Here is a 27,791-nt window from a genome sequence, read left to right as displayed (position 1 = left end):
GCAACCTTTTATGACTGTGGGATACAAAAGCTTATGCACCGACTTAACAAATGTTTGGATTAACGGGGGTTTCTAAGTAAATGTTCTATTTAAGGACTGCGAGCCATTGTATCTTTACTTTTCGAAATGCCCTTGTACTTCTGACCAAACAGCAATTCTGATAGCTGAACTCTTGTGGAGATATTTCCATAGCAACTTTCATCCCCTAACAAATATTGCTTTATATCTAAACGAGAAGTGCAATACAACTTTCATAAATTTAGACTTATAATTTTTTAATGTAAGGAAATGTTTTCTTAAAAGTTTTAATCCCTGTTGCACCTCATAAGCAGTTGAGCGCCCCACAACCAAAACGTCGTCATCATCCTTTCCAAATTGCAGCTTTCCGAGCAACATCTCACAACTACAGCGGGGCCATGCTATCACTCCAACTCCCAGCACGTAGGCCCACTCGCTGCCTTCCCCCAGCCGCTGCTAACTCGAAGGCTTGTCAGCTCGCTGAGGTATGCTGCCTCGCGGACTTCATCGCATCGCGAGCCTCTCTGGTAAAGTCATTCTACACAACCAGCAATTCCACCACAGAGGCACAAGGTCGAACAATACCGAAACTCAGCGGGAAGGTTTCGGCAAACCGGAAAAGGGACCGCACAGTAACCGTGAGAAGTACACCCGTTCCACAACTCCACCGCCTCTGTACTCCACCGTCGGCACCGTACGCGGTGGCAGGTATTGTTCTCCAAACGTCTGCCAAACCTACAACCTCCCATCTAACTGCTACGCGCTGTAGCGTCGTTCGTCACTGTGAATCACTCGTTTCCAGTCGCCTACTGTCCAGAGGCGTCACTTGTCACACCGTATCGAGCATTGCTTAGCAACGTGTGGTTTGCTTCTACCAATTTTAAGCCCCTATGCACAATCAATGTCCTGCTGCTAACACTTTGGAACTCAGCACTGTTTCCTTCCACTGATTTTATGCAACTTTTTACAGCCAGGCTCCGCAGCAGCTGATGCTCCCCGTGGTATGTGAGGTCGTTTCTTTACATTTCCACCACAGAGTGACGTAACCGACAGTCAACTTGTGCAACTTTAGGAGGGGTCTGTTTCTCGGTGACATTCGACGACTAGTCCACGTTCAAAACCACCGAGCCCTCCTGACCGACATGTTCCGCTGTACTGACAACATGCTACTACGTGCCTCCTTTTATACTGGCTCGTCTGCCTGGCACCACATTTGAGGGTCACTTCGATATTACGTAGGTGCCTTCAGATATCGGACAATGTACTTGTTTTGGTTTGGAATACAAAACGGAAAAGAAGACTTATTATTATTTAAAGATTAGATTTATTTGACAGGTGGGTGTGACTGACATAACATTTATTTATATTTTTATTCATTTACGTCGCTCCTCCGTGCTTCAGAAAATCTGCCGCACCCGTGGCTGGGCCGAGGGCAGTGCCGAGCAGCAGAAGACCCGCAACACCCTGCTGCAGGTGTGGGAGGGGCTCCAGCAGAGGGCCGACGCCAACAAAGATGGACAGGTAAGGTGGTGTGCTGGAGGCTGAAGGCTGGGGGCTGAAAACTGGAGGTTGGAGGCTGAAGCCTGGCAGCAGAATACCCGCAACACCCTGCTGCAGGTGTGGGAGGGGCTCCAGCAGAGGGCCGATGCCAACAAAGATGGACAGGTAAGGTGGTGTGCTAGAGGCTGAAGGCTGGGGGCTGAAAACTGGAGGTTGGAGGCTGAAGCCTGGCAGCAGAAGACCCGCAACACCCTGCTGCAGGTGTGGGAGGGGCTCCAGCAGAGGGCCGACGCCAACAAAGATGGACAGGTAAGGTGGTGTGCTGGAGGCTGAAGGCTGGGGGCTGAAAACTGGAGGTTGGAGGCTGAAGCCTGGCAGCAGAAGACCCGCAACACCCTGCTGCAGGTGTGGGAGGGGCTCCAGCAGAGGGCCGATGCCAACAAAGATGGACAGGTAAGGTGGTGTGCTGGAGGCTGAAGGCTGGGGGCTGAAAACTGGAGGTTGGAGGCTGAAGCCTGGCAGCAGAAGACCCGCAACACCCTGCTGCAGGTGTGGGAGGGGCTCCAGCAGAGGGCCGATGCCAACAAAGATGGACAGGTAAGGTGGTGTGCTGGAGGCTGAAGGCTGGGGGCTGAAAACTGGAGGTTGGAGGCTGAAGCCTGGCAGCAGAAGACCCACAACACCCTGCTGCAGGTGTGGGAGGGGCTCCAGCAGAGGGCCGATGCCAACAAAGATGGACAGGTAAGGTGGTGTGCTGGAGGCTGAAGGCTGGGGGCTGAAAACTGGAGGTTGGAGGCTGAAGCCTGGCAGCAGAAGACCCGCAACACCCTGCTGCAGGTGTGGGAGGGGCTCCAGCAGAGGGCCGATGCCAACAAAGATGGACAGGTAAGGTGGTGTGCTGGAGGCTGAAGGCTGGGGGCTGAAAACTGGAGGTTGGAGGCTGAAGCCTGGCAGCAGAAGACCCGCAACACCCTGCTGCAGGTGTGGGAGGGGCTCCAGCAGAGGGCCGATGCCAACAAAGATGGACAGGTAAGGTGGTGTGCTGAAGGCTGAAGGCTGGGGGCTGAAAACTGGAGGTTGGAGGCTGAAGCCTGGCAGCAGAAGACCCGCAACACCCTGCTGCAGGTGTGGGAGGGGCTCCAGCAGAGGGCCGATGCCAACAAAGATGGACAGGTAAGGTGGTGTGCTGGAGGCTGAAGGCTGGGGGCTGAAAACTGGAGGTTGGAGGCTGAAGCCTGGCAGCAGAAGACCCGCAACACCCTGCTGCAGGTGTGGGAGGGGCTCCAGCAGAGGGCGGACGCCAACAAAGATGGACAGGTAAGGTGGTGTGCTAGAGGCTGAAGGCTGGGAGCTGAAAACTGGAGGTTGGAGGCTGAAGCCTGGCAGCAGAAGAGCCGCAACACCCTGCTGCAGGTGTGGGAGGGGCTCCAGCAGAGGGCCGATGCCAACAAAGATGGACAGGTAAGGTGGTGTGCTGGAGGCTAAAGGCTGGGGGCTGAAAACTGGAGGTTGGAGGCTGAAGCCTGGCAGCAGAAGACCCGCAACACCCTGCTGCAGGTGTGGGAGGGGCTCCAGCAGAGTGCCGATGCCAACAAAGATGGACAGGTAAGGTGGTGTGCTGGAGGCTGAAGGCTGGGGGCTGAAAACTGGAGGTTGGAGGCTGAAGCCTGGCAGCAGAAGACCCGCAACACCCTGCTGCAGGTGTGGGAGGGGCTCCAGCAGAGGGCCGATGCCAACAAAGATGGACAGGTAAGGTGGTGTGCTGGAGGCTGAAGGCTGGGGGCTGAAAACTGGAGGTTGGAGGCTGAAGCCTGGCAGCAGAAGACCCGCAACACCCTGCTGCAGGTGTGGGAGGGGCTCCAGCAGAGGGCCGACGCCAAGAAAGATGGACAGGTAAGGTGGTGTGCTGGAGGCTGAAGGCTGGGGGCTGAAAACTGGAGGTTGGAGGCTGAAGCCTGGCAGCAGAAGAGCCGCAATATCTTGCTGCAGGTGTGGGAGGGTTCCAGCAGAGGGCCGATGCCAACAAAGATGGACAGGCAATGGGGTGTGCTGGAGGCTGAAAGCTGGAGGCTGGAAGCTGGAGGGTGGAGGCTGAAGGCTGAAAGCTCGAGGCAAAGGCTGAAGCCTGAGAGCTGAAGGATGAGGGCTGAAAGCCAGAGGCAGAAGCTCGAGGTTGAAAACTGGACCATGAAAACTGGTAGTTGAATGCTGAACACTGAAAGTTGGAAGCTGGAAGCTGGGGGATGTAGGTTGTAGCTGCTACCGTAGGCTGGCTACAGCAAAAACTCCACACAGTGTATGTGTCTCGTGCCAAACCCTGTGTTTCTGGACTTCTCAGAGACGTCACTGAGGCATTTCAGATAGGTGATCTCTCTCTGCTCTTGTACAGACCGGATGCCTCTGGTACAACACGAATCTGCATCGGGTGCTTTCAGTCAAACGTGCCTACACAGAGCACATCTGGTCGAAGTGACGGGTCAGCTCGAGCGTCCGATACCGTCCGTCACCTCGAGTCGTGACGTACTCCCATTATGGTGAATGGTGTCACTTTTTGGAGAACTCGAGGGTACCACACGCTGGTGATAGATCGCATCCGTCTGCCACGAGCGTTGTGTCACCTGCAGTTGCTCGCTCGCCTCGACCCCATCACTTATGAGTGATTTCCGAAGCAATTCCGACCGGTATTGCTGCATCAGAAAGTTCTGCTACGAAAGATGAATTGTTCTCTTTAGCAGGAGTGGTAGTTTATCTCCATATCTGTATGAATACTTGCAGAAAGCAAATAAAAAAACTAAATATAATTATTGAACTTGTCTTGAAACGCTTTTCCTGGGAACTTTAGTTTATTTTATGGAATGTACGGGGTGCTTCAAAAAGAATCGTCTGATTTTAAAAAAATCGTAACTATTATGTTGTTTGAGATAGTGCGTGAACACCGTACTGTTGGAAAGAAAAAACTCTTGAAGTTTGCACGGTCCCTGCTAGGCAGCAGCAGTGTGCGCCAACTTCAGTTCTGCAATTTCGTTCTTGGCAAGATGGAGGATGCCAGTTTTCTTCCACACTTAGTGTTTAGTGATGAGGCAACATTCCATTTAATTGGAAAGGTGTTCCGTTATAATGTTACACTATGGGTACGGGACAACTACGTGAAGTTGTACAACATGAGAGCTACTCTCCAAAATTTAATGTGTTTTGTGCAGTTTCATGTGAAAAGGTGTACGGTCCATTCTTCTTTGCCAAGAACACTGTTACAGGAAGCACATATCTCAAAATGCTCGAGAACTTTCTTTTCCCACAGTTGGAGACTGATTTGAACGACTTTATTTACCAACAAGATGGGGCACCGTCAGACTGACATCTGGAAGTGCGGGAATTTTTAAATCGGAGGATTGCAAAGTGATGGATTGGTTCTACTGGATCAAATGATTCGGCCTTACGTTACTAGCCTTCGAGGTCACCAGACCTGGCTGTATGTGATTATTGCTTGTGAGAGTTCATAAGAGTGGTGGTGATTAGTGTTTAACGTCCCGTCGACAACGAGGTCATTAGAGACGGAGCGCAAGCTCGGGTGAGGGAAGGATGGGGAAGGAAATCGGCCGTGCCCTTTCAAAGGAACCATCCCGGCATTTGCCTGAAACGATTTAGGGAAATCACGGAAAACCTAAATCAGGATGGCTGGAGACGGGATTGAACCGTCGTCCTCCCGAATGCGAGTCCAGTGTGCTAACAGTTCATAAGAGACTCTGCCTCTGTTACCATCAACAATGAATGGACTAGGACATCGCGTAACAGCAGTTGTGGAAGCTGTAACTCGAGACATACTTGCTGCAGTGTGGGAAAAATTTGAATACTGCATTGACATACGCTGTACATCTCGAGAGGGGTACACTGAACACCTGTGAGAACATGTGGGGAAAAAAAGCTATTTCAGTTTCCTGTTATTAAAAAAACAAAATTCATTGTATATGTTTATTAGTGTCAGAAACATAGACATTCCAAATCGGATGAGTCTTTCGGATACACCCTGTATTGTATTTTTCACTGATTTCAAGTGTGTTGTGTACATCTTTGCAGTGTGCTAATACAGTTCGTTTTTCATTGATTAATCCCCAGTTCTTCTTTAAGTTATTAGTGTTGTAGTTTAACTCCAAGTATTTACATAATAGTTTTGCAATCTCAATGTGTCAATAGAAATATTGTCTATAGCAGTCATGCTGACTTCCATAACTGTTGTAAATTCTATGAAGTAGAGTTAGATTAAATGAAGTGACACAGTACTCAATTATGGATGTGGAAGAATTTTCCCCTAAATATTTAAATTAACATATACTCTTAATGTTATGGTATGTCACTCTATTTAAGCTGAAAACCTTAATAATGTGTTCAATCATTTCATAAATAATGCAAAATCACCTAGTAGAGTTGAGTGTACGGGCACTATTACTTTCAACTTCACACAAATTCTGCAGCCAAAGCTTTCACATGCTAAGCATTGCAAAACCTACGGGGAGTGAATGTCTGCATATTTTTATGTATACAGATTGGTGAGTGAAAATTTGTACCGACACCGGGAATTGAACCCGGGTCTCCCGCTTACTAGGCAGGTGCGCCAGCCACCACAGCACCTCGGCACGGCAGTTCGCAGGTTCGATTCCCGGCCTCGGTAAAGATTTTCTCTCGCAGGTTCAGTGTGTACACGTAAAAATCGTGTCTGTATGAGACCAGTAAAGTCTCTGAAATTGTGTCATTTCATTCGTCTTCATATTTGTAGTACTTGTTAATATAAATGGGAACTCTAGCATTCCACTTGACATTTCGTCGCGGTTCACGGTCGCCGTCACATTAATGCGACCACCTGTTAAAAGCCCAAATAACCACGTTTTGCAGTGCACACCACTGCGAGACCTGCAGGGAGAGAGTCACCGAGGTCGAGGGAGGTAGCGGCAGCAGCGTGGAGCCGTGCCGGGTTTCTCGCCCGAGGATCCGCGTCTTACTGACGTGGTCACGCAGATTCTCAGTCAGGTTTTAATCCGGAAAAACGAACAACATGCAGGGGTATACACGATCACAGAAGACAGGTGCCACTGCGTCTTCCAGAATGACGAGAGCACCCGGGTAGAGCCCTCCGGGCTGGACCGTTACGACAATTGTCTCGAGGTGATCGCTTCCGGACGTCCGTGCTGTCCACGCCACAGGTCATCCGTCTGACAGAGCGTAAAACGCGATTCACTCAGAAAGGTCACCTGTCGCCACATCCAGTTTCGGTACCTGAGTGCAAATTCCAGCCTCGGTCACCGACGGACGGCAGTCGGCACGAACCGCGGCACCCGCTGTGCGAGCCCGTACGCGTCCACTTCGGCCGAACGCTCGTCGGAGGGACACTGTCGGTAGCCCCTCGGTTCGTCGGGTCGGTCAGCCGCTCAGTAGTTGCACGTCTATTCGCTCGTTCACTTCTCCACAGCCTCCGTTCGGCCCGTCATCCGCGGCCCGTGGTGCTTCGCAGTTCCCTGGGCGCCCGTTTTGGATAGCGCAATTTTGCCGTGCGTCGTGGAATTCTTAACTGAGCCTACAGTCCTTTGTAAACAGTTTACAAACCTAGCCATTTGAGAAACGCTTCCACCCGTGGCCTGAAAGCCAATGATCACGCCCTTCTGGACACGAGATACATCACTCCAGTGTCCCTCCGACATACTTCGTATACCGTACACTGCTAGAACTGCCATTATTGCACACTGACGTCGAACAAAGGTGGTCGTCACATTAGTGTGACTGGACCTCGTAGAAATTCTGTCGTAAAGTTCTTTGTCGACAGAGCGAAGTGAAACAAAATTTAATACTTAGACAGAGAGTCACAGCTAGGAAGTCGTACTGCTGTATGTTGCACGCGATTCGTAGACTGCGTGGGGTGTAAACGTGCAGTAAAAAAACGAAACCAAAATGCAGTGAACAGTGGAACTGAGGTATTAAGTTGAACTCTGTTCATAAAATGCCAAAAATCGGACATCTCAGATGCACAAACTATCTAAGTACAACTGCAGTGCAGCATATGTGCATAAGTAAGTTCACAAATTGCCACTGAAGATGCTCCACAAGTAAAAAGTAGTGGTGAAACCCGTATGGCGCAATGAAAATGGCCTTACATTTATTTGAATCGGATGGAATGTTTGTAACAAATTTCAAATCTATTGTGAAGCTGTGGTTAGTATTTCCAGCTACTTAAAGACATGCCTGCAATATGTATGTATAGACGTAATCCTAATTACTTTCTTTTTTTATAACGAACAGTATTTTTCTAAGTGACAAGTTACCCCAGAACATTATGCCATGAGACTTCAGTAAATGAAAATATGCAGAATATGTTAACTAGATTCCATCTCCCCAAACTTAACAAATATTCTTTTGGCAAAAGTAGCAAAACCTAAACATTTTAGCAGCTCTACTACATGATTTTTGGAATAGGAAGGGGGTATTTTTGCCTGTACAAAACTGGATGAGCCCTTCCCTCCCTCTCTCTCTTTCTGTCAAAAGTTTAAAGCTAGGCCTCTCGAGCAAAACCAGCCAGTAACTTTCCCGAAGACATTATTTACTATTTTTCCTGTTGATGTATCTTTCCTTTGGAACCTGTACAAAAACGAGACAGCAGTTATCCGTGGACGGACAAAACGAGAAGAGGTGCAGATACGGAAAGGTGTCCGACAAGGTTGTGCACTATCCCCTGTTATCTTTAACCTATACATCGAAGAGGCACTGAAAAAAGTAAGGGAAAATTCACAGACAGGTGTAGTAACTCATGGCCAACAAATAGATACGATAAGATACGCCGATGATATAGCTGTCCTAGCTGAAAGTGAAGAAGATCTTCCAGTCCTACTGAATAGAATGGATAAAGTTATGGGGGAAGAATAAAATATGAGAATTAATAAAGCAAAAACAAAAGTAGTGGCATTCGACACAAAAGGCCAAGTGAAACTCCAAGTTCATGTAGGCAATAAACTGCTCGAACAAGTTGATAAATTTACTTATCTGGGCAGTAATATTACCAGGGATGGAAGGAGCAAGGCAGAAGTGAGAAGTAGAATTGCTCAAGCAAAGGCTGCTTTTAACAAGAAGAAAAACATCTTAACATCTAAGAGCATCAGCCTTGAAATCGGGAAAAGATTTGTGAAATCATATGTGTGGAGTGTGGCATGCTATGGGCGTGAAACGTGGACTCTCAGGACAGAGGAAGACCAGAAGCTAAATTCTTTTGAAATGTGGTGCTGTAGACGCATGCTCAAAGTAAAAGGTATCGACAAGGTCACAAACGAAGTGGTTCTGGAAAGAGCAGGTGAGAAGAGAAGCTTCTGGAGTTTCATTGTTAAAAGATGAGTGCAATTTACAGGCCGTCTATTAAGTCACAAAGGACTCGAGGGAAAAAGACAGAGAGGAAGACCACGACTGAGGTACATGGATCAAATCGTGAAAGATGTGGGATGTAACACGTATAAAGAAATGAAGAGAAAAGCTGAAAGACGCACAGAATGGAGACAAGCTGCCATTGTAGCTGCTGCAAACCAATCCTTGGATTGACCACTACAGAAGAAGAAGTATCTTTGCTCAGCTTCACAACAATTCTTGTCGCCTTCGTCTTTCCGTCTTCCGTTCTCTTTACGTGTCCAAACCATTGTAACCTACTCTTCTTAATTCTATCATTCAGTGTAACTGTTTTGTTCTGGTTCAGATCCCTTTGTTTCAAACTGGTCTCCCTCTTGCTCGCTTGCTCTCAAACTTGGACTTTTTTCTTCATCTTCCATTCTCTTTATACGCACAACCTATTGTAACCATTGTACTCTCCTCAGTCTTATCATTCAACTCTTCTATTAAAATTACCTTTGTAACATCTACATTTTTCACTCTGTCTCACCTTGTTTTCCCTAATACACTTCTTATGAATTTCCTTTCAGTAGCTTTAATTCTACTCTGATATCTTCTCGGCATTTTACAGGTCTCTGATGCGTGTGTGAACACGAATGTGCAGCACATCTCGTACAGCACTTCCTTACAATGCTCGTATCATCTGGAATGTGACTAGTTCTACCTCCTGGAAACAGAAATGTGTGGCACCCAACTTTTCTAATGAACTGCAAAAAAAAAAAAACCTAATCTTTTCCTTTTTGTTTACAAGTAACCTAACGACTTTCCGGTGTACACAGGTGAGCGAGACGGAGTGGGTGCAGATGTGGGAAGACTTCGCCAAGAGCGGCGACTCTGTGCTGGAGTGGCAGAGCCGCTACCGGGACTTCATGTTCCAGCACGTCGATTCCTCAGGTACAGTACAGTACGTAGGCACCCGTGCCGGCATAGCATTAAGAATGGTGTGATCTAAAGCACCAGTACCTGTAAAGAGAAGCTTCCTCCAGAATAGCCTTTTTGTTTACATTTGTAATCGTGCTACCAGTAATTAGTAATACAGGATGAGCATAAAGTCTTTCCCTGATAAAAATATCTAAGGAAGTATGGAGTTTGTTGCAAATTTTAGCTTAACTCTGAAAGCTTTTTTATGGAAACACTTGTGCATTTGCTCTGTTAGTTGCCTGCGGTACTTACACAGAGACTCAGTTTCTCTCCACGTTTTCCTGCTTATGTTCTGTCACTGCCTCTGCGAACGTCTCGTATTTGTGCCATAAGAGTAGGTACTAATGAACTGATGCTTTATCCTTAAAATAACCCAACCAAAAAAGTCTCGAGGGGCTATGTCTGGTGAACACGGCTATGCTGTCGGACCATCTCTACCGCTCCACCTGACCAGAGTGGACTGACTCGAGAACTGGTGAACGAGCCACACCCCGTGGGCTGGTGCGCCACCTTGTTGAAACACCAGCCGTGGCCGAAATTCCTCTAACTCACGTCCAGTGTAAAGTTCCAGAACATCCAGATAAACTGTTACCTTAATAGTAGGTTCAATGAAGAAGAATGGGCCAGTAATTGTGTTGTGCATTAAGCCACGCTACACATTCACTTTTGGGCTCTCCCATCTCCAAATCCAGGCATCACGATTGCTTACTTTCCTGGAAATGTGGAAAGTCACTACATTGGACAAACAATCTCTATTAAGGTAGTTATTGGCAAGATTAAATTGTTCCAGCACATTCCTAGCAAACTCAGCCTTTTGTGTAAAATCTTCACACAGTGCTCCGAGTTACACGTGTCTGTTTCTTTGGAAACACGGTGCACTGATATGCGGAGAGTGTGTCGAAAAGCTGCGCGCGCGGTGTCGGCGTCTGCTGCTCCTTGCTCCTGCCAGTCTCTTCAAACTTTTTGTACCGTTCTTTGATGGTCTTCACATCTAGAGGATCTGGACCGTAGGCACTTAGAAACTGTCACTGAACTGTAATAGGAGTGATCCGTGAAAATGCAAAACACGTTGCGCTGTCTCTTGCGTGGACAACAGTGCTCCTGAATTAGGCTGCCTGTAGCGAGAGAGAGAGAGAGAAAAAACAAGTCAGACGCTGTCAGAGAAAATGTAGAAGTGAATCCATAGAATTGTCACGAGTTTATTTATTTATTTACTCGTGTCCAGAACATAACATACATATAATGTCACGAGTTAAGCTACCGTTTTCAAGAAATGACATATCTGTACCTAGCATAGTTCCTTAGAAATAAATTTTTGTGAACAGGGAAAGGTTCGTGCTCACTCTGTGCATAACACTTACATCAGCATAACAAAGTGAGTGACAGAAATTTGTTTACAGGAGAGTTGCCATGGCAAGAACTAATCAGAGAACGAGTGACATCATTAACTTTGTCGTATGCAACATTGCTATATTACTTTGCTTTCTGTTCCGAAAGTGCGCAGAAATATGCGAGGTTAAAACCGTCGCTCTACCCGAAGTGAGCTCTGCGTATTAGTGAGAAGTAAATGATGGTACCTCACATCCGTTATTGCAGAAAGCAAAATGTCACCTACAACAGCCAGACTGCAATTATACGAGACAAAGAACATGAGAGAGAAGGAGTGGTTGAGAATGGAGTGAGGCAGGAGTATAGCCCATCCCACATGCTATTGCGTCTGAAGGAAACCCAGGAGAAATTTAGAAAAGAATTAAAGGGCAGGCAGACAACATTGTACTTCCGCCATAGAGGGCAAAACACCTTAGAAGAGCAGTTGAATGGAATGAAACATGTCTTGAAGAAAGATTATAAGACGAACATCAACAAAGGTAAAATGAGTGTTGTGGAATGTAGCCAAAAAAAATCAGGTGATTTAGAGGGAATTACACTATAAAATGTGCTTTGCTATTTGCAGTTGTAGTTTGAATGATAAAAGAGGCTTATTTCATCCTAATATGATCAATAGTATCTCACTGGACTCCCCTTTTACACAAATACTGGGCTGGCTCACACCTGACACCAGTGAAATCCTTCAACAGATTGCGGATCGGTCGTGTTCTATTCGGGTACCAGAATAACGAAATTTGTCCTCAATCCGTGACTAGGTCTCAGTGCCCCTGACACCAGCAAATACTTCATACTCTCAAGAACAGACCTAAGTACAGGGTGCTACCCAAACACCTGACAGTAAAACAATAATTAAGGGAAAACTGTAAATATTCACTTTGTGATAAAGGCACATTATCTTTTTATGGAGCATTAGTGTGTTTCACTATTTCTTGCATCGGCAAGTTTGCACCGTGCTGAATAATACAAGTAATCTATACGGGAGACATAACATAGCATGCCAGAACATGATAATGGTTGGGTATTGGTCATAAACTGTCTTTTTAAGTTAGCCCTACAAAAAATAAACTGATGTTGTCAAATCCAGTGAACAAAACGAGAAATGGCTGTGCCTGGAAACATTTCATTTGGGACTCCAACGGAGAGTACAGGTTGTTGTTCCATCGTGCTGGCACTCTATGTGGCAATAGGGGTTGACTTCACGATGCAGAAATGTTTGCAATACGGGTGTCAAGTGTTCAGAATTTACTTTTACAGTATGGACCTCTGTCTCAAAAAAATACAGAACAATATATCACTCGGAGGAAACGGCACAGCAAACTGTCACTTTTGCACTAGGCACAGGACACTCGAGCAATTCGTGTAGGGTACGTGCAGCCCATTGCCGACAGTTCTGTCTGTGTACACATCCAGAAATTTCGCAGTGTTCTCTTCAACTTGCAGAAGCCTCAGGAATTCTTTGTAAAACTGAAATGTCATCATGCTGTCACTTTCAGTGAGTTTATTGACAGCACAGATCTCGTACACGTGGTAGTGGAGAACTTGGTGCAGAATATGGAGAATGCTGATATCTGCCAACCCGGGTGCGAAAGCTCGCAATTGAGCCAAAGGTCGAGAACTACACGAGATCGCAGCCACTACGTGGTTAAAATTTCCAGTGTACATACCAAATGAGGAAGTCCTGCAGCTGTATTGCCCTTCATAGTTCCATCTGAACATCATTTAGATACCTGTAGCAGTGGAATATTGTGACTAAGAGCATCACGTCAATCAAACCTGCCTCAAAAGTTTAGTCGTGCAACTGTGACAGACTGTGTCTATATACACTCCTGTACTGCTGCAGCATGATGTTCCTCAGGCCAGTGCTTCGTCTCAGTTTAACTCCAGAGAACAGTAGCCAACATGGTGCACAGTATTACAGTACTGCATTGTATTACAGTGGCACGTGGTGGTTGTTCTGCAAATAAAAGCACTGCCCAATTTCAACTGAGACCCAGAACGAGACAACCTCCATTTAGTAGAAAACTAACAAGCCTCAAATATTCTTGTTAATCCCCAAATCAGTGCAAAGACTATGACATCACATAAACCTCTCCTTAGAGGGAATTCATAAATACACAAAAATTAACTTCGAGTGACCTCATATTTACAATATTCGGCAAAACCGCAAACAAAAAAGTCACATCATTTACCTCAGATACTATTCTTTCACCACCACAGTCTGGAGACATTTCCAGTTGTCACACATAATCAACCTGTAATGGACAGACCCTAATTCACGATCTACTCCCTGACCCAATTTCTAACAGTTCACCACCTGACCCGTACCCTCGAAACATTCTCCGTTCCTGCCTCTCGTATCTGACATTAAGTTGATTTGTACTTTTTGGTGCCAATTGAAACAAAACTCATTGTTTTCCACTGAGAGAAAATAACTGATGTCCATACTCTAACCAAAAACATACCATAAACAACTGTCTGTATCAGGAAGCAGAAGCCTAACAGCACTGCATAACTCAACTGGCTAACAGACCTACCTGTTCATTCCACATCTTCAAAGTACACCAGCATATCCTTGGCCTCTTACATTTACCTGATCTTACCTGCAGTGCAGCTACTAGTATGTTGAACTTGACTGAACAAATTTTGATAGTGAATTATTCTAAGATAACAACAGTCTGGAAGAGGTTGGTACACCTGTAAATGAATAACACACAGATCTGGTAAAATCTTAATGTAGTGTCGATGCTGCGTGTGTACAGTCATTACAGCCATTGTACAAAGTCACGAGTGCCTTTATTGAGATTCATGTAGCTCATGTGGCTACAAATTCTTTTTCTCAATAAGAGACTACCGATACTAAAGAAAAAGTCACTCCCGTACGAATTTACCGTTCAGAGTCGTCACAGCTCTGTTACGGTGTGCGGTGTACAATTTGTGCTTCCTGCCCCTGTGGGACTTCAAACCACAGGGCCAGGGTAGTTTAGGACACGCTGACAGTTAATAACCCGATATTCTCGAAGTCACAAAAATAATCTAAACCACGGTTACAACCGAGTGTTCATCAGTGCCAATAAAATTACAACACCGAGACAGGGAACCTGGGGACAGACAACCATCCTGCCTACTGGCATCAGTCCCAGTGATGGTGTCTCACCTTGCATAAGCTTTTTCTTTACCCACCACTGTATTAATCTGTTTAGACTGTCACAAATACAAATTATACTTTGTCAAAACCAATCAAATTGACTTCCTGCACAACTGTACAGTTGGTTAGGACTATAAACTCAGGACGAGCAAAAACAAAACTTATTATGCCATACAAGCAGAGCTGACATTGGACGTAGACTGTGCTCCCCCAACTCCAGCCACATTCTCTCCTGGACTTCAGTGACATCACATAATCTACTTTAGGATTATAAATGCTTTCAATATTATAATATCTCAATCAGTGGCTCCAGCAGAGATACTCCCAGAATGATTCACAATAGAATTTGTCCTACCTCGTGACTACGACAATCGGTAACTTTTTCGTGCGCTATTTTTCCTCTTATCTTCTGTGCTCCCTTTGACCCTCCCACCAGGCTGTAGCTGAGGGATGTGTGCCCCTGCAACGTACACAGTATTTTTATTTCTGTCGCTGTCAGTATTCCGACGCCAACCTTCAAACTTGAGAAGCTGTAGCCTGGATTCCCGTCACACCGACTTCCATTTTTGTGATCACTTGCACACTTCACTGTGACAATGGCTGTCCACAGCTCACACTGGCTTTTGTGAATCCAGACCGTTAAGTGAAATTCAAATATCTCGTCCTTCTTCACTCAGATCGCAATGTGGTTTTCACCGATCTCCCTCTAATAATATTTTACGCTCATCTACATATGATTCCAAGTGATTCCAGTTCTCCTTTATTATTCCAGCAATCTCAACCCCTTTACGGCCAAATCACTCTCATTAATGATTGGTCTCCCTTCACATCATATTCACAATCATCTTCATATTAGTCCGTTAATGATGAGTCGGGCAAAATATGCTTCGCATCACATTCACGTGGCACACGAGAAACACTCAACTATAAAGCCAAAATTCGCTTAGAAATACACAGGAATAGAAACATCGATTCGTCTAAACAGCTGAACAACTATTCACTCAGAAAAAGAAAATTTCAAACCTTGACTCCATTGTCAGACCATACATACACATCACTTACACAGAGCAATAAATATCACTGCCCCGCCCCCCCCCCCCCCTCCCTCCCCACATGAAGCATGGATCTGGCCGTTGTTTGGGAGGCTTGCGTGTCTCAGCGATACACATAGCCGTGCAACCACAACGGAGGGATATCTGTTGAGAGGCCAGAAAACGTGTGGTTCCTGAAGAGGGTCAGCAACCTTTACAGTAGTTGCAGGTGCAACAGTCTGGATGATTGACAGATATGGCCTTGTAACACTAACCAAAGGGGCCTTGTTGTGCTGGTACTGTGAACGGCTGAAAGCAAGGGGAAACTACAGGCTTAATTTTTCTCGAGGACGTGCAGGTTTACTGTATGGTTAAACGATGATGGCGTCCTCTTGGGTAAAATATTCTGGAGGTAAAATAGTCCCCCATCCAGATCTCTGGGCGGGGACCACTCAGGAGGACATCGTTATCAGAAGAAAGAAAACTAGCGTCCTACTGGTCGGAGCGTGGAATGTCAAACCCCCTAATCCGGCAGGTAGGTTACAAAATTTAAAAAGGGAAATGGATAGGTTACAGTTAGATATAGTGGGAATTAGTGAAGTTCGGTGGCGGGAGGAACAAGACTTCTGGTCAGATGTATACAGGATTATAAATACAAAATCAAATAGGGATAATGCAGGAGTAGTTTTAATAATGAATAAAAACTTAGGAATGCAGGTAAGCTACGCATAGTGAACACATTATTGTGGCCAAGATAGGTACAAAGCCCACGCCTATCACAGTAGTACAAGTTTATATGCCAACTAGCTCCGCAGATGCCAAAGAGATTGATGAAATGTTTGATGAGATAAAATAAATTATCCATATAGTGAAGCAAGACAAAAATGTAATAGTCATCGGTGAGTTGAATTTGACAGTAGGAAAAGGAAGAGAAGGAAAAGTAGCAGGTGAAAATGGAATGGGGGGTGAGGAAAGAAAGAGGAAGCCACCTGGTAGAATTTTGCACAGAGCACAACTTAATCATAGCTAACACTTAGTTCAAGAATCCTGATAGAACATTGTATACATGGAAGAGGCCTGGAGATATTGGAAGGTTTCAGATAGATTATATAATGGTAAGACAGAGATTTAGGAACCAGGTTTTAAATTTTAAGACATTTCCAGGGGCAGATGTGGACTGTAGATTAAAACTGAAGAAAGTGCAAAAAGGTGGGAATTTGAGGAGATGGGATCTGGATAAACTGACAGAACCAGAGGTTGTAGAGAGTTTGAGGGAGAGCATTAGGGAACAATTGACAAGAATGGGGGAAAGAAATACAGTAGAAGAAGAATGGGTAGCTTTGAGGGATGAAATAGTAAAGACAGCAGAGGATCAAGTAGGTAAAAAGGTGAGGGCTAGTAGAAATCCTTGGGTAACAGAAGAAATATTGAATTTAATTGATGAAAGGAGAAAATATAAAAATGCAGTAAATGAAGCAGGCAAAAAGAAATACAAACATCGAGGCTAAGAGTCTGCCAACACCATACTGAATTCCAGCATTACTGATGGAAGGAACCACTAACTTGTAAGTCATTTGCAGCCAGGTGTCCCGATACTTTTCATCACATAGTGTGTAAGGAAAAGTATGTTAATTCACACCATAAAAAATCTCACACCAGTTACTTTCTATCCTTGCATCCCCTAAATATGTATTTGCAAATAAAGTAATTGTCAGTAGGCACCTGAGCTTAAATGAGAAAATGCTGACTCTCCGACAGATTCAAGAAACTCTTCTGAAAGTTCTACCTTCTCCCATTTCACTTCTAACATTTCCAGTAAATGGTAGTTTATAAACTGGCCTATGCTTAAGATATGAGTTACAAATGAAAACTGTTCCACAGCATTAACCAAAACTAGTAGACCCACCTCTGTGGTCAAGATCACCTAGGCGCGCTTGTGTGGTAGCGCTCGACCTGGGGCTAAGACAGTTTGAATCCTGGTGGTGGAAAAAATTTTCACTGCCATTATTTGGCTGGTAAGGGGAGGAGAGGTGGTAGTGTGAAGCTCCAGGTCACCAGACTTTGCACCAATGTCCTGGTTTAAATATAAAACCTTTCTGCAGTTTCTCATGAAGTGGTGCTGTTGACAGTGATCTCTGTTGGATGGGAACATTAAGCCTAGCAGCCCCCTCGGTGCTATTCGCGAGGGGTAGGCTGTGTGCTGGCAGCAGGTTTCACCCTCTCCTTTCTCTCATCATCATCATCATCATCATCATCATCATACAATTTGAACATTATGCTACACACACACACACACACACACACACACACACACACACACACACACAATTACATACATGTAGTATTACAAATATTGTAATGGAGCACGTTGTAAAAAAAAAAAAAAAAAAAAAAAAAAAACTAATAAACCCACTAACATATAGAACCAAAAAAATTCTTTTACACTCCCAGATTCACTTATATATCACAGTTATTCATAATTAAAGCTGACAATGCATTCTTCTTTAATGTCCCACACAGTTTATTCTTCTAGTTTACTATTATTCGTTGAAACATCCTTAAAATGTTCTGCTTTAGAATAATGTACAGAAACTCCATTCATTCCCACAAAGCATATACAATCATTGATTATTGCTATTGCAACACTCCAGGACTCACTTATATTCCACAGTTATTCACAATAAGGCTGACAGTGCATTTTCCTCTAATTTCCCACACAGTTTACTCTTCTAGTTTACTATTATTCATTGAAGCACACCTAAATAATTCGAATTACATCCCCAAAATGTTTTACTTTAGAGTAATGTACAGAAACTCCATTCATTCCCACAATCCACACACAATCATTGATTACTGCAATTGCAATAAAATAAATGTCTTTGAATGCACAGTATCCTGCGGTATTAGTACAATTAGCAATACTCGGTAATAAACTGTAACTTAGCGGATGACTTTATTTTCACTAAGGCAGTTTATACCAGACAAATCAAAGGCTCAGTGGACATTGATAATGTTATTCCTTAAATAAAGAAATTGTATTTGTTAAGCAACCTAGAGAAACAAAATCCCTGTTCTTTTGTCGGCAGCATCGACCGTATGTAAGGTGTTCGCAAACATGTGTTGTTTGTAACTGTGGTCACAAGTCCCACATACAATAGCCCTCATTAAAATACGGGGTGCCGCACGAAATGTGTTCCCATTCTGTTTTTGAATATAAACTTTATTGTCAATACAATCTGAAAGGAACATGTACTACGATGAAGAGCTGTCCATGGAGATTTGTTCTAACTCAGCACATGCTCAATATGTCCACCATTTCGTTTCCTAACTTCCTTCTAACGATCACTGAAGTTAGTGATTACCCTACGGCACATGTCTTCCGAAATTTCACTGCAAGCTTGAAGAATAAGTCTTCTGACCTCCATTAAATCACGTGAACGTTTCGGGAAAAATTTTTCCTTTAGGTACCCCCGTCATTGAAGCAACCTGGAAACCTGAGTGAAATGATCCACATGTCGAAATGCTCGCGTAACAACTCCAACACAGTGTTTGCAGTATGTGGCCTTGCTCCATCTTGCACGAACCACTGCGGGTTGAAGGGCAAGGCAGTAGCAAGAAGCTGTGGAATGGAGCTATTGCAAAGCATGCTCAAATAACGCTCGCTGTTCACAGTTTCTTCAAAGAAAAAGGGTCCAATAAGTCTGTGACTGGAAATTGCTGCCCACGTTGTGATCCTCGGAGCATAATGTTGTCGTTCATGAAGCGCTTGTGAGTTTTCAGTGACCCAAAAGCGTACATTTTGCTTTTTAACCACACTGTCTAAATGAAAATATGCCTCGTCTGAAAACCAAACGTTGTTGAGAGTTTCTTCCCTATCCTCCGCCCACTGAGCAAACAGTAGTCTCTGCTGCTGTGTTCTTCAGTGAGCTTCTGTGCACAGGTCATCTTGTATGGGTACATATGGAGGTCACTTTTAAGAATGCGATGAACAGAGCGTCTGGATATTCCCAGTTACACTGCTGCCTTTCTACACGATTTCCCGGGACTTGTCTGTAAAGCAACTCGTACCGCTTCAATATTCTCCGGCGAACAAACAGGCTTAGGCCGAGGTCACTTTGCTTCCAATACTTTTCGTTCCTGTACAAATTTATCGTACAACCTGTGGATGGTCTTCTTGCAAGGGACCCATCGTGTGTTAAACTGTTGTCAAAAACACCTCTGAGTCACAACAAGGCTTTTCGTTTCATGAAAAAGTAACACAATTGCCAATCGTTGCTGTGTCGTCAGTCTTCCATTGTCAGCCATTGCTACTTACTAATTTCCTAGTGGAAGTATCGTGAATTACACGTCGTTTCGTAACTCATTTGTTTTTCCAAGCTCTGCTGGTACTGCTGTAGAGATCCCAGCGGGATATCTAATGTGCGTCGTAAGTTGTGAAAGAAACAATTGGTAACACATTTCGTGCACCACCCTGTAGTATTTTTTGCTAAGTGAATCAAGCCCAAAGCATAATGTTGTCATGCGATCTGACTATCCTTCGGGTAATATTCGATGCAGACTTTCGCACTTAGCGCAACAGGCATTCTTCCACATCTGGAAAGATTTACTGTTACCAGCTTAGCAACTTTCTCAACACTAAACATAACCTCGGATCCCATAAGCATCATCTAGATGAGTGATTCCCAACCTTTCTTAGAATATCACCCCTGAGTGTAGTCAGGTATTATCCCTCTACCCGCCACCATCAATATCAGTGCATAACTAAGCTCGAGAATGAAAAAGTGTTTTCTTTGAACAGTTTTATTTGTAAAATGACAAGAGACAAATGGTATTTGTTTTTGTGTTTCATTAAACAGTGAAATAATGAGACAGTGGGAGTATTGGTACTGCATATTTCTGACAATCTTTTTCCGTAGAGCGATGAAGTAATTCTCAGTACATCATTGTCTCACCTACAACTCCTTCTGCGAAAGGAAGACTACCGATCCATATTGAGGGTAGTCATTACAAAATTATTGTCAGGTTGGACTGTCAATTAATTAATTTATTCTTGTGAAGTGATTATTGGAGCAATATCTGGCCTATTGCAGGAACTAACTTTAAGGTTAAACTGAACGAGGTAGCACTGTTTTAAACAGACGGGCCTTGTGTTTGGGACAATGGAAGCTCCAATCCGTAATCATCAATGCTGATTAGGTTTTCCAAGATTTCTCTAAATTACTTCAGGTAAATGCTGGGATGGTTCCTAGTACAAAGCCACAGCCATCTGCCTGTCCTATCCTTGCCATACTAGGCACATCTGTAACTATGGAAATATCTGTACATATGAATTATTTCTTATATATAAAACCAAAGATGAGGTGACTTACCGAACAAAAGCGCTGGCAGGTCGATAGACACACAAACAAACACAAACATACACACAAAATTCAAGCTTTCGCAACAAACTGTTGCCTCATCAGGAAAGAGGGAAGGAGAGGGGAAGACGAAAGGAAGTGGGTTTTAAGGGAGAGGGTAAGGAGTCATTCCAATCCCGGGAGCGGAAAGACTTACCTTAGGGGGAAAAAAGGACAGGTATACACTCGCACACACGCACATATCCATCCACACATACCATTATTTCTGTTGTTTTTAAATTATATGTTCAAGTCATGTCCAATATCTTTGTAAAAGAAATATACAGATAAATAAAACTACTACTACTGCTGCTGCGACTACTACTACTACTACTACTACTACATGCAGATGTCATTTTCAAGGGATGTTCAAGCATATGTGACGTATGGTACAAACTGTAGGTTTAGTGGGTGGACTATGTGAAGAAGATGTTGTTATTCACTCATTTCACAAGCTGTGGCCTCCAGAACATTGTGCCGTGTGTTTATGCTAGAATTTGGAAAAAAAAGGTAGGTATTGGTAACTTATGTAATCAGGATTACAGTGTTATGAAATAGTGATGATAGTACTGATCTTTTAAAACAGTGTAGCTCTGTGGTTGAAACACAGTTGAACGCTTTTCTTTTTACCATAAGAAAATTTCAATTTATCCCTCAGTGGGTAATCACCCCCAGATTGGGAACCACTGATCTAGATTATATCTACTAAGCAATACATGTAGTAAGTAGTAGGTTCAGTTACGTTACTTAATACTGGACTGTTTGTAAGTGGTAATACAGTGCTTCCACCAAACATTGCATAAATATGCCAAACAACTGCCGGTCTTGAATTCTTGAGGCAAAGTTATCTTCTGGAATCTGAAAACAAATTATTAAGGTAATAGAAAGCATTACAGGGGCTGTCCAGTTTGTATGTCGTGAAGAAAAGGTATCAAACCAACGAACGAGCTGAAGGCATAAAAAATATCTCTCACGTTATTACTATTTGAGGCAAAGTCTCATGGCTGCTCAATGCTGCCATCTTGAAAAACTATACTTCATCTGATTAAACTGATGAAAGGAATTAAATAGAAATAAAGATTTTATGTTAATCTGTGATAATTATTTCCCAATGAATACAAGTGTTCTTATGCGGCACAGTAAGATTAACATTATATGAATCACATGGAACACACAACACAATCATATATAGACTTATTCTTCAGTTGTGAATTAAACAATTTAGAAAACCTTTTTAGTGAATGAAATACCAGCTTACTAACCTCGATTATGAACCGATACAGCACATAAACAGAATGGAAGCTGCCCCACATTAATCGTAATTGTGAATGCCTCCCTGCTATTAATCCTGCTTGAGTAACTATAAGATACTACATTTTCAATATGGCTGTCCGTGTCATAAAATACAGAAATAAAAAAACAAAAAACAAAAAATGGGGTAGAATTTCAAGAATGAAAATCTATAGCTGCTTTTAGATATGGCTCTCCATCTTTCTTAGTATAATTCAATGCAGTTTTGCTTGAAAGCATGCCACACCACACAGAAGTAAAACCACACCTCGACTCCAGAACAGCCCAAATGGAACAGAGAAGAAAAAACTTGAAAACCACATAGCATCTCAGCACCCTCAGTTCTCACTGGACGACGCTGCCTCAAAGACTCGCCTCAAACATCTCGGCCAGAATAAATTACTCGTGGTATGGCAGATCCAGTAGTGAGTACACAGAAAACTGCTCAGTGGACGAATGTCACGGCAAAGATTGCTCGTAACAATTAGACACATAAAATATAATATACTGAAGTTAGCAAATCACTACAGACAACTTCCATTTTTTCACTTCATCCAGCAATTTTTCTTCTCCTTATTATTTTTGTCCACACGTCCTCTGTGCCTTCAATAGCTGTTGTCAGAATTGCTTTTCCTTACAATATATGTCCCACCCAGTTTGTTTCCCTTTTCTTAACCAGGTTTAAGAGAGTTTTTTTGTACCTTTACCCTTTGCAGTAATTCAGTGTTCTTTTTATCCACCGATTTTATTTTCTCCATTCTTCTCCAGACCCACATCTTGACTGCTTTAGTGCAAAATTAGAGGAGAAGGATTTGGAAATGATAAGGGAAATGTTATTTAAAGGGTTAAATGATTTATTAACATTATTCTGGACTATATTATCGGATAAAATGGGGTTTCGGCTATCTTGTCACTGTAGCTAATGAAGAAAAAATTGAACAATAATATTTCATTATGAATATATAGACATAAAAATTGAAAATGTTCCTATGTTCCTTCTTCAAGTGATTTCTTATATCTCTTCAACACTGCGGTGTCACACTGGTGCTTCCCTCCTTTATTACCGGTGTCCTCACAGGTGCTCACGATCGTCCAAATGTATGATACGATGTACTTTTGTGAACTAATAAATAAATATTGAAACAACTTTTTAAAACTGTCCTGAGTATATTTTCACACACAGGCTAGGCATAATACATTCACATAATTAATAATACTTGGTGTGTGTACATTTGTTACACAAATTGTTATATGCATCTGGTCTCTTTCAGATCCGAACACCAACAAACGGCTACTGCCTAATCAGTGCATGCTTGACTCCTCGTCTCTGGCCTCACTGTCTTTTATTGTCATCACAGATATTATCACCATCTAGTGACCAGTGAGGGTATCTTTTAATTCACTTAAAAATTACCGCCACTTCAGTTTTCTCTTCCTTCTTTGCTCTGCAGCTTTCACTGCACACGAAGCATTCAACCGAGCTTTTTCTTAACCCCAGTGCTAAGTTGCTACATAACCAGCACTTCTTCCTTCTGGGAAGCTTGCTTTGCCACTGCACTTCTCCATCTTGAATCTTTTCACTGCCCAGTTATCAACTAACATGCTCCTCAAACATCTGTATTGTGCAATTTGTTTGATTTGAGTTTCTGTAGATCTCACTTTAATACCTTCTTTAGCATTTACTTTTGTCACCATAGTTTTCTTTGTGTCATTTCTCCTACTGTACTCTTTCATTCTTTCATTTACTCTGGATAGTGTTTTATGAAGAGAGATTGTTTTATACAAAGCAGTATCATGTCATCAGCAAATTTGATGCAGTAGACATCCCGGTTTCCTACACTTACTCTTTCCTTCTCTACATCTGTCATCTCCACCGTCAAGTCTTTCATATGTACGGTAGACAGACCTAGTGAAAGGCAATTGGCCATGTGTTATTCCTTTTCCAGTTTTGAGTCTGTCGTACCACTTTTTATATTCACGAATAAATTGTGTGACGAGTAAGAAAACCCACCCAGACAGCCGGCCATGGTGGCCTAGCGGTTATAGGCGCTTCAGTTCGGAACCGCGTGACTGCTACGGTCGCAGGTTCGAATCCTGCCTCGGGCACGGATGTGTGTGATGTCCTTAGGTTAATTACGGTAGTTCTAAGTTCTAGGGGACTGATGACCTCAGATGTTAAGTCCCATTGTGCTCAGAGCCATTTTGAACCACCCAGACATTAAATTGCCACTTCTGAGTCACGGGGAAGTGGCCAGCCCCACATCGAATTTGCCTGTGGATTAACAATAGGAGACGGTATGCTGACCAGCCCAGATGAGGCTTTTAGGCACTTTTCCACATCCACCAAGTTAAATACTCGGCAGGCTCCTGTGTCTTGCCTCAGATACACAATGCACAGACACACTGAAAAATGATTTCAAATTTGACCGTGTGATTACACCAGATGCAAATAGATGAGGTACATCGATTCTTCCCTGGAGCAGTTGGCAGTAGCTTTAAAAACTGTTTTTGGGAGTGGTGACCTCATCATAGTAATAGTCTATAAACTAGTTTGGTCAGTTCTCTGTGTAACTGTCTTATCTCACCATTGGCTGGAGACAGGACATTGGAAAGGAGGGGGGAAAAAGAAAAAGGAACCACACACAGTAGTAGAGTCCTCTTCATAATTTCTTAATATACGTACAGGTATAACAATTTATGGAAATTTCCAGAATGAGATTTTCACTCTGCAGCGGAGTGTGCGCTGATATGAAACTTCCTGGCAGATTAAAACTGTGTGCCCGACCGAGACTCGAACTCGGGACCTTTGCCTTTCGCGGGCAAGTGCTCTACCATCTGAGCTACCGAAGCACAACTCACGCCCGGTACTCACAGCTTTACTTCTGCCAGTATCTCGTCTCCTACCTTTCAAACTTTACAGAAGCTCTCCTGCGAACCTTGCAGAACTAGCACTCCTGAAAGAAAGGATATTGCGGAGACATGGCTTTGCCACAGCCCGGGGGGATGTTTCCAGAATGAGATTTTCACTCTGCAGCGGAGTTTGCGCTGATATGAAACTTCCTGGCAGATTAAAACTGTGTGCCCGACCGAGACTCGAACTGGGGACCTCTGCCTTTCACGTGCAAGTGCTCTACCATCTGAGCTACCGAAGCACGACTCACGGCCGGTACTCACGGCTTTACTTCTGCCAGTATCTCGTTTACAGCCTGGGGGGATGTTTCCAGAATGAGATTTTCACTCACAGCCCCAGGCTGTGGCTAAGCCATGTCTCCGCTATATCCTTTCTTTCAGGAGTGCTAGTTCTGTAAGGTTCGCACGAGAGCTTCTGTAAAGTTTGGAAGGTAGAAGACAAGATACTGGCAGAAGTAAAGCTGTGAGTACCGGGCGCGAGTCGTGCTTCAGTAGCTCAGATGGTAGAGCACGTGCCCGCGAAAGCCAAAGCTCCCGAGTTCGAGTCTCGGTCGGGCACATGTTTTAATCCGCCAGGAAGTTTCAATTTATGGAAATAAGATACCTTCTACCTCTTACAAATTTGCAATACAGTGAAAGTTATTGCTTTTACCTCTCTGCCTAAAGAATAAGTAATCTCACACCATTTCTTTGTGCATATAGCTCGTCACTGTATCTGCTTTGCTCTGTGAAAAGTACTCCTTCGCAGCTTGCGGTATTCACTTTTTCCTTTCGACAGGTGACGGAACCATCGACCTGGACGAGTTCATCAGTGTCTACACCAGCTACGGCATCTCAGAAGATGAGTGCAGGAAGGCCTACAGCAAGTTCACCAACGTGAGTTTTGTTCCTTCGAGAGTAAATGAGAGAGTACGCTAGTTTAATGGCTGAGCTCTGGAGCTAAGCAGTGAGGAGCAGAGAAAGTAGTCTCACTTTTCATCTTTTGTAAAACATTTCGTGAAGATACCTCATATGGCAATGCAAATGTTATATTAGATAACATGCTTGTTGTAACATAAGGTAATGCACATAAATCAGTTTCATCAGACAGCGTAAGGATTAACACATTTGAGATGTGACTTCATATTCGCATTCTCAGTGGTGTACAGTGTATGTCATCTTTGGAAATGAAAATCAGTAGCTGTAAATGAATGGTAGTGTGTCATAGTTTCATAGAGTAAACTACCAGATACGGGTTGCTTTGAGGATAATCATAAAACTAAAGTCTTCTATATTTTTTTAGAAATACGAAACTGTATATTCTTTGACTGCAGAGGTTGTAATGGTGCTACATTCTTCTTGATTGTTACTAAAAATTACTTAACTTTTTCCTGGAGTTCATTTTGATGAAAGAACATAAATTTGGAACTTATCATTATTTATTGACGACAGAACTGCATTCTCAACACATTTAAACAAAGCACTTCACAGACATCGCTGATCTCGTTGACAAACAGACTCTCGAGCCGACTCGACATCAACAACTCAACAACTGACTGACTGACCCACAGCCTCGCTGCTTTCCCTTGTATAGAATTTTAACAATTGCTCACAAAACATTCCATTATTAATTTTGTATAATTTCAGCGTTACAATTAAAATTTACAGCCAAATAAAGTATAAAATACAATATTTGAATAACAATCTTTCCTAGTAATATCTTTAGTTTTCCATAAAAAAGCATTCTGAACTTTAATTACAATAATGTCTCTCATATTATTTTAGTTATGTAATTAATTACAGTTTGGATTTGGTTACTAACATGTAGTAGTATTACAAATCTTGTGTTTTATGCGACTGCATGTGAGAAAGTTACAAATAAAGCCTCAAGTTCTGAAATTGCAAAACTGTGAGATGTAAACAATTGGAGAGTTAACTAGAAATGTAATTACAAGGACTATTAATTGCAAAGGAAGACATAAAAATAAATAACAATTGAAAATAAATTGCCTGCTAATAACTTTCAAGCTGTTTCTCAAGATGATGATGTTCTTTGTGTTAACTCGTTACTCGATTGTAATTATGGTAAGTAGAGGTGCCAGACGTGTATGTCAACACTTCCACAGCATTTTAATATTTTCTGCCAAATATTTATCCCTTCAATTTCTTTATTATATATTCAATCCAGCATTTGTACGTAAGTTTGTTAATGACAACAATCTCTTGATAATGATGACAACACACAATCTTCTAGAACATTCCATACACCTTCACAATGAATATCAAGTTTATCAAATAGGACAGAATGATATATATAAAGACACACATAAAATGCCATAGAAAGCACTGAATTGTCTGATAACTATCTGGATACATATAAAAAGAGGGTGGTATCAGACATTTAATATGAATTTTGGGGAAGGCTGTATCGTTACACCACGCCCCCAGGCACTCTTACAAGTATTATTTGTATGAATGGCTGCTAAATACATATACACAAAGAAATATAAAAAATGTTTTCTTTTCTTAGCTGTCACTCCAGCCACTGGTTCACATTGCACATCTTAAGGAATTGGCAGCTCACAATCATCAGTCCTCTTTTGCTGTCCGTCTTGTGTCTGCAACCCCTATTTTTCTGGCAGTCTCTACGCTGCAATAGCACAGTCCACTATTAGTTTTACAGTTTTTCACATCCAGGTCAGGTAAGGATCTTGGATGCAGCTCTCTAGGTAGGAACAGGGATGAACTCAATGTACTTGTGTAGCTTACAATTACGGTCACATCACGTATGACTATATC

General features: G+C 43.2%; 1 protein-coding gene across 1 annotated transcript in view; it reads left to right on the top strand.

Annotated features, from left to right (window-relative positions):
* The window catches only part of LOC124552490 (calexcitin-2-like), a 427,884-nt gene that overhangs the window by 377,676 nt on the left and 22,417 nt on the right, over window positions 1-27,791 (top strand). The window contains exons 4-6 of the mRNA XM_047126772.1: window positions 1,420-1,539; window positions 9,711-9,825; window positions 25,792-25,889. Of these exons, the coding sequence (XP_046982728.1) occupies window positions 1,420-1,539; window positions 9,711-9,825; window positions 25,792-25,889 (333 nt within the window). The remainder of the gene's footprint in view (window positions 1-1,419; window positions 1,540-9,710; window positions 9,826-25,791; window positions 25,890-27,791) is intronic.

Source organism: Schistocerca americana, chromosome 10 (genome assembly GCF_021461395.2).
Source record: "Schistocerca americana isolate TAMUIC-IGC-003095 chromosome 10, iqSchAmer2.1, whole genome shotgun sequence".
NCBI lineage: Eukaryota > Metazoa > Arthropoda > Insecta > Orthoptera > Acrididae > Schistocerca > Schistocerca americana.
The sequence above is the reverse complement of the archived record's forward strand: the minus strand, read 5'-3'. Positions and strand labels throughout refer to the sequence as shown.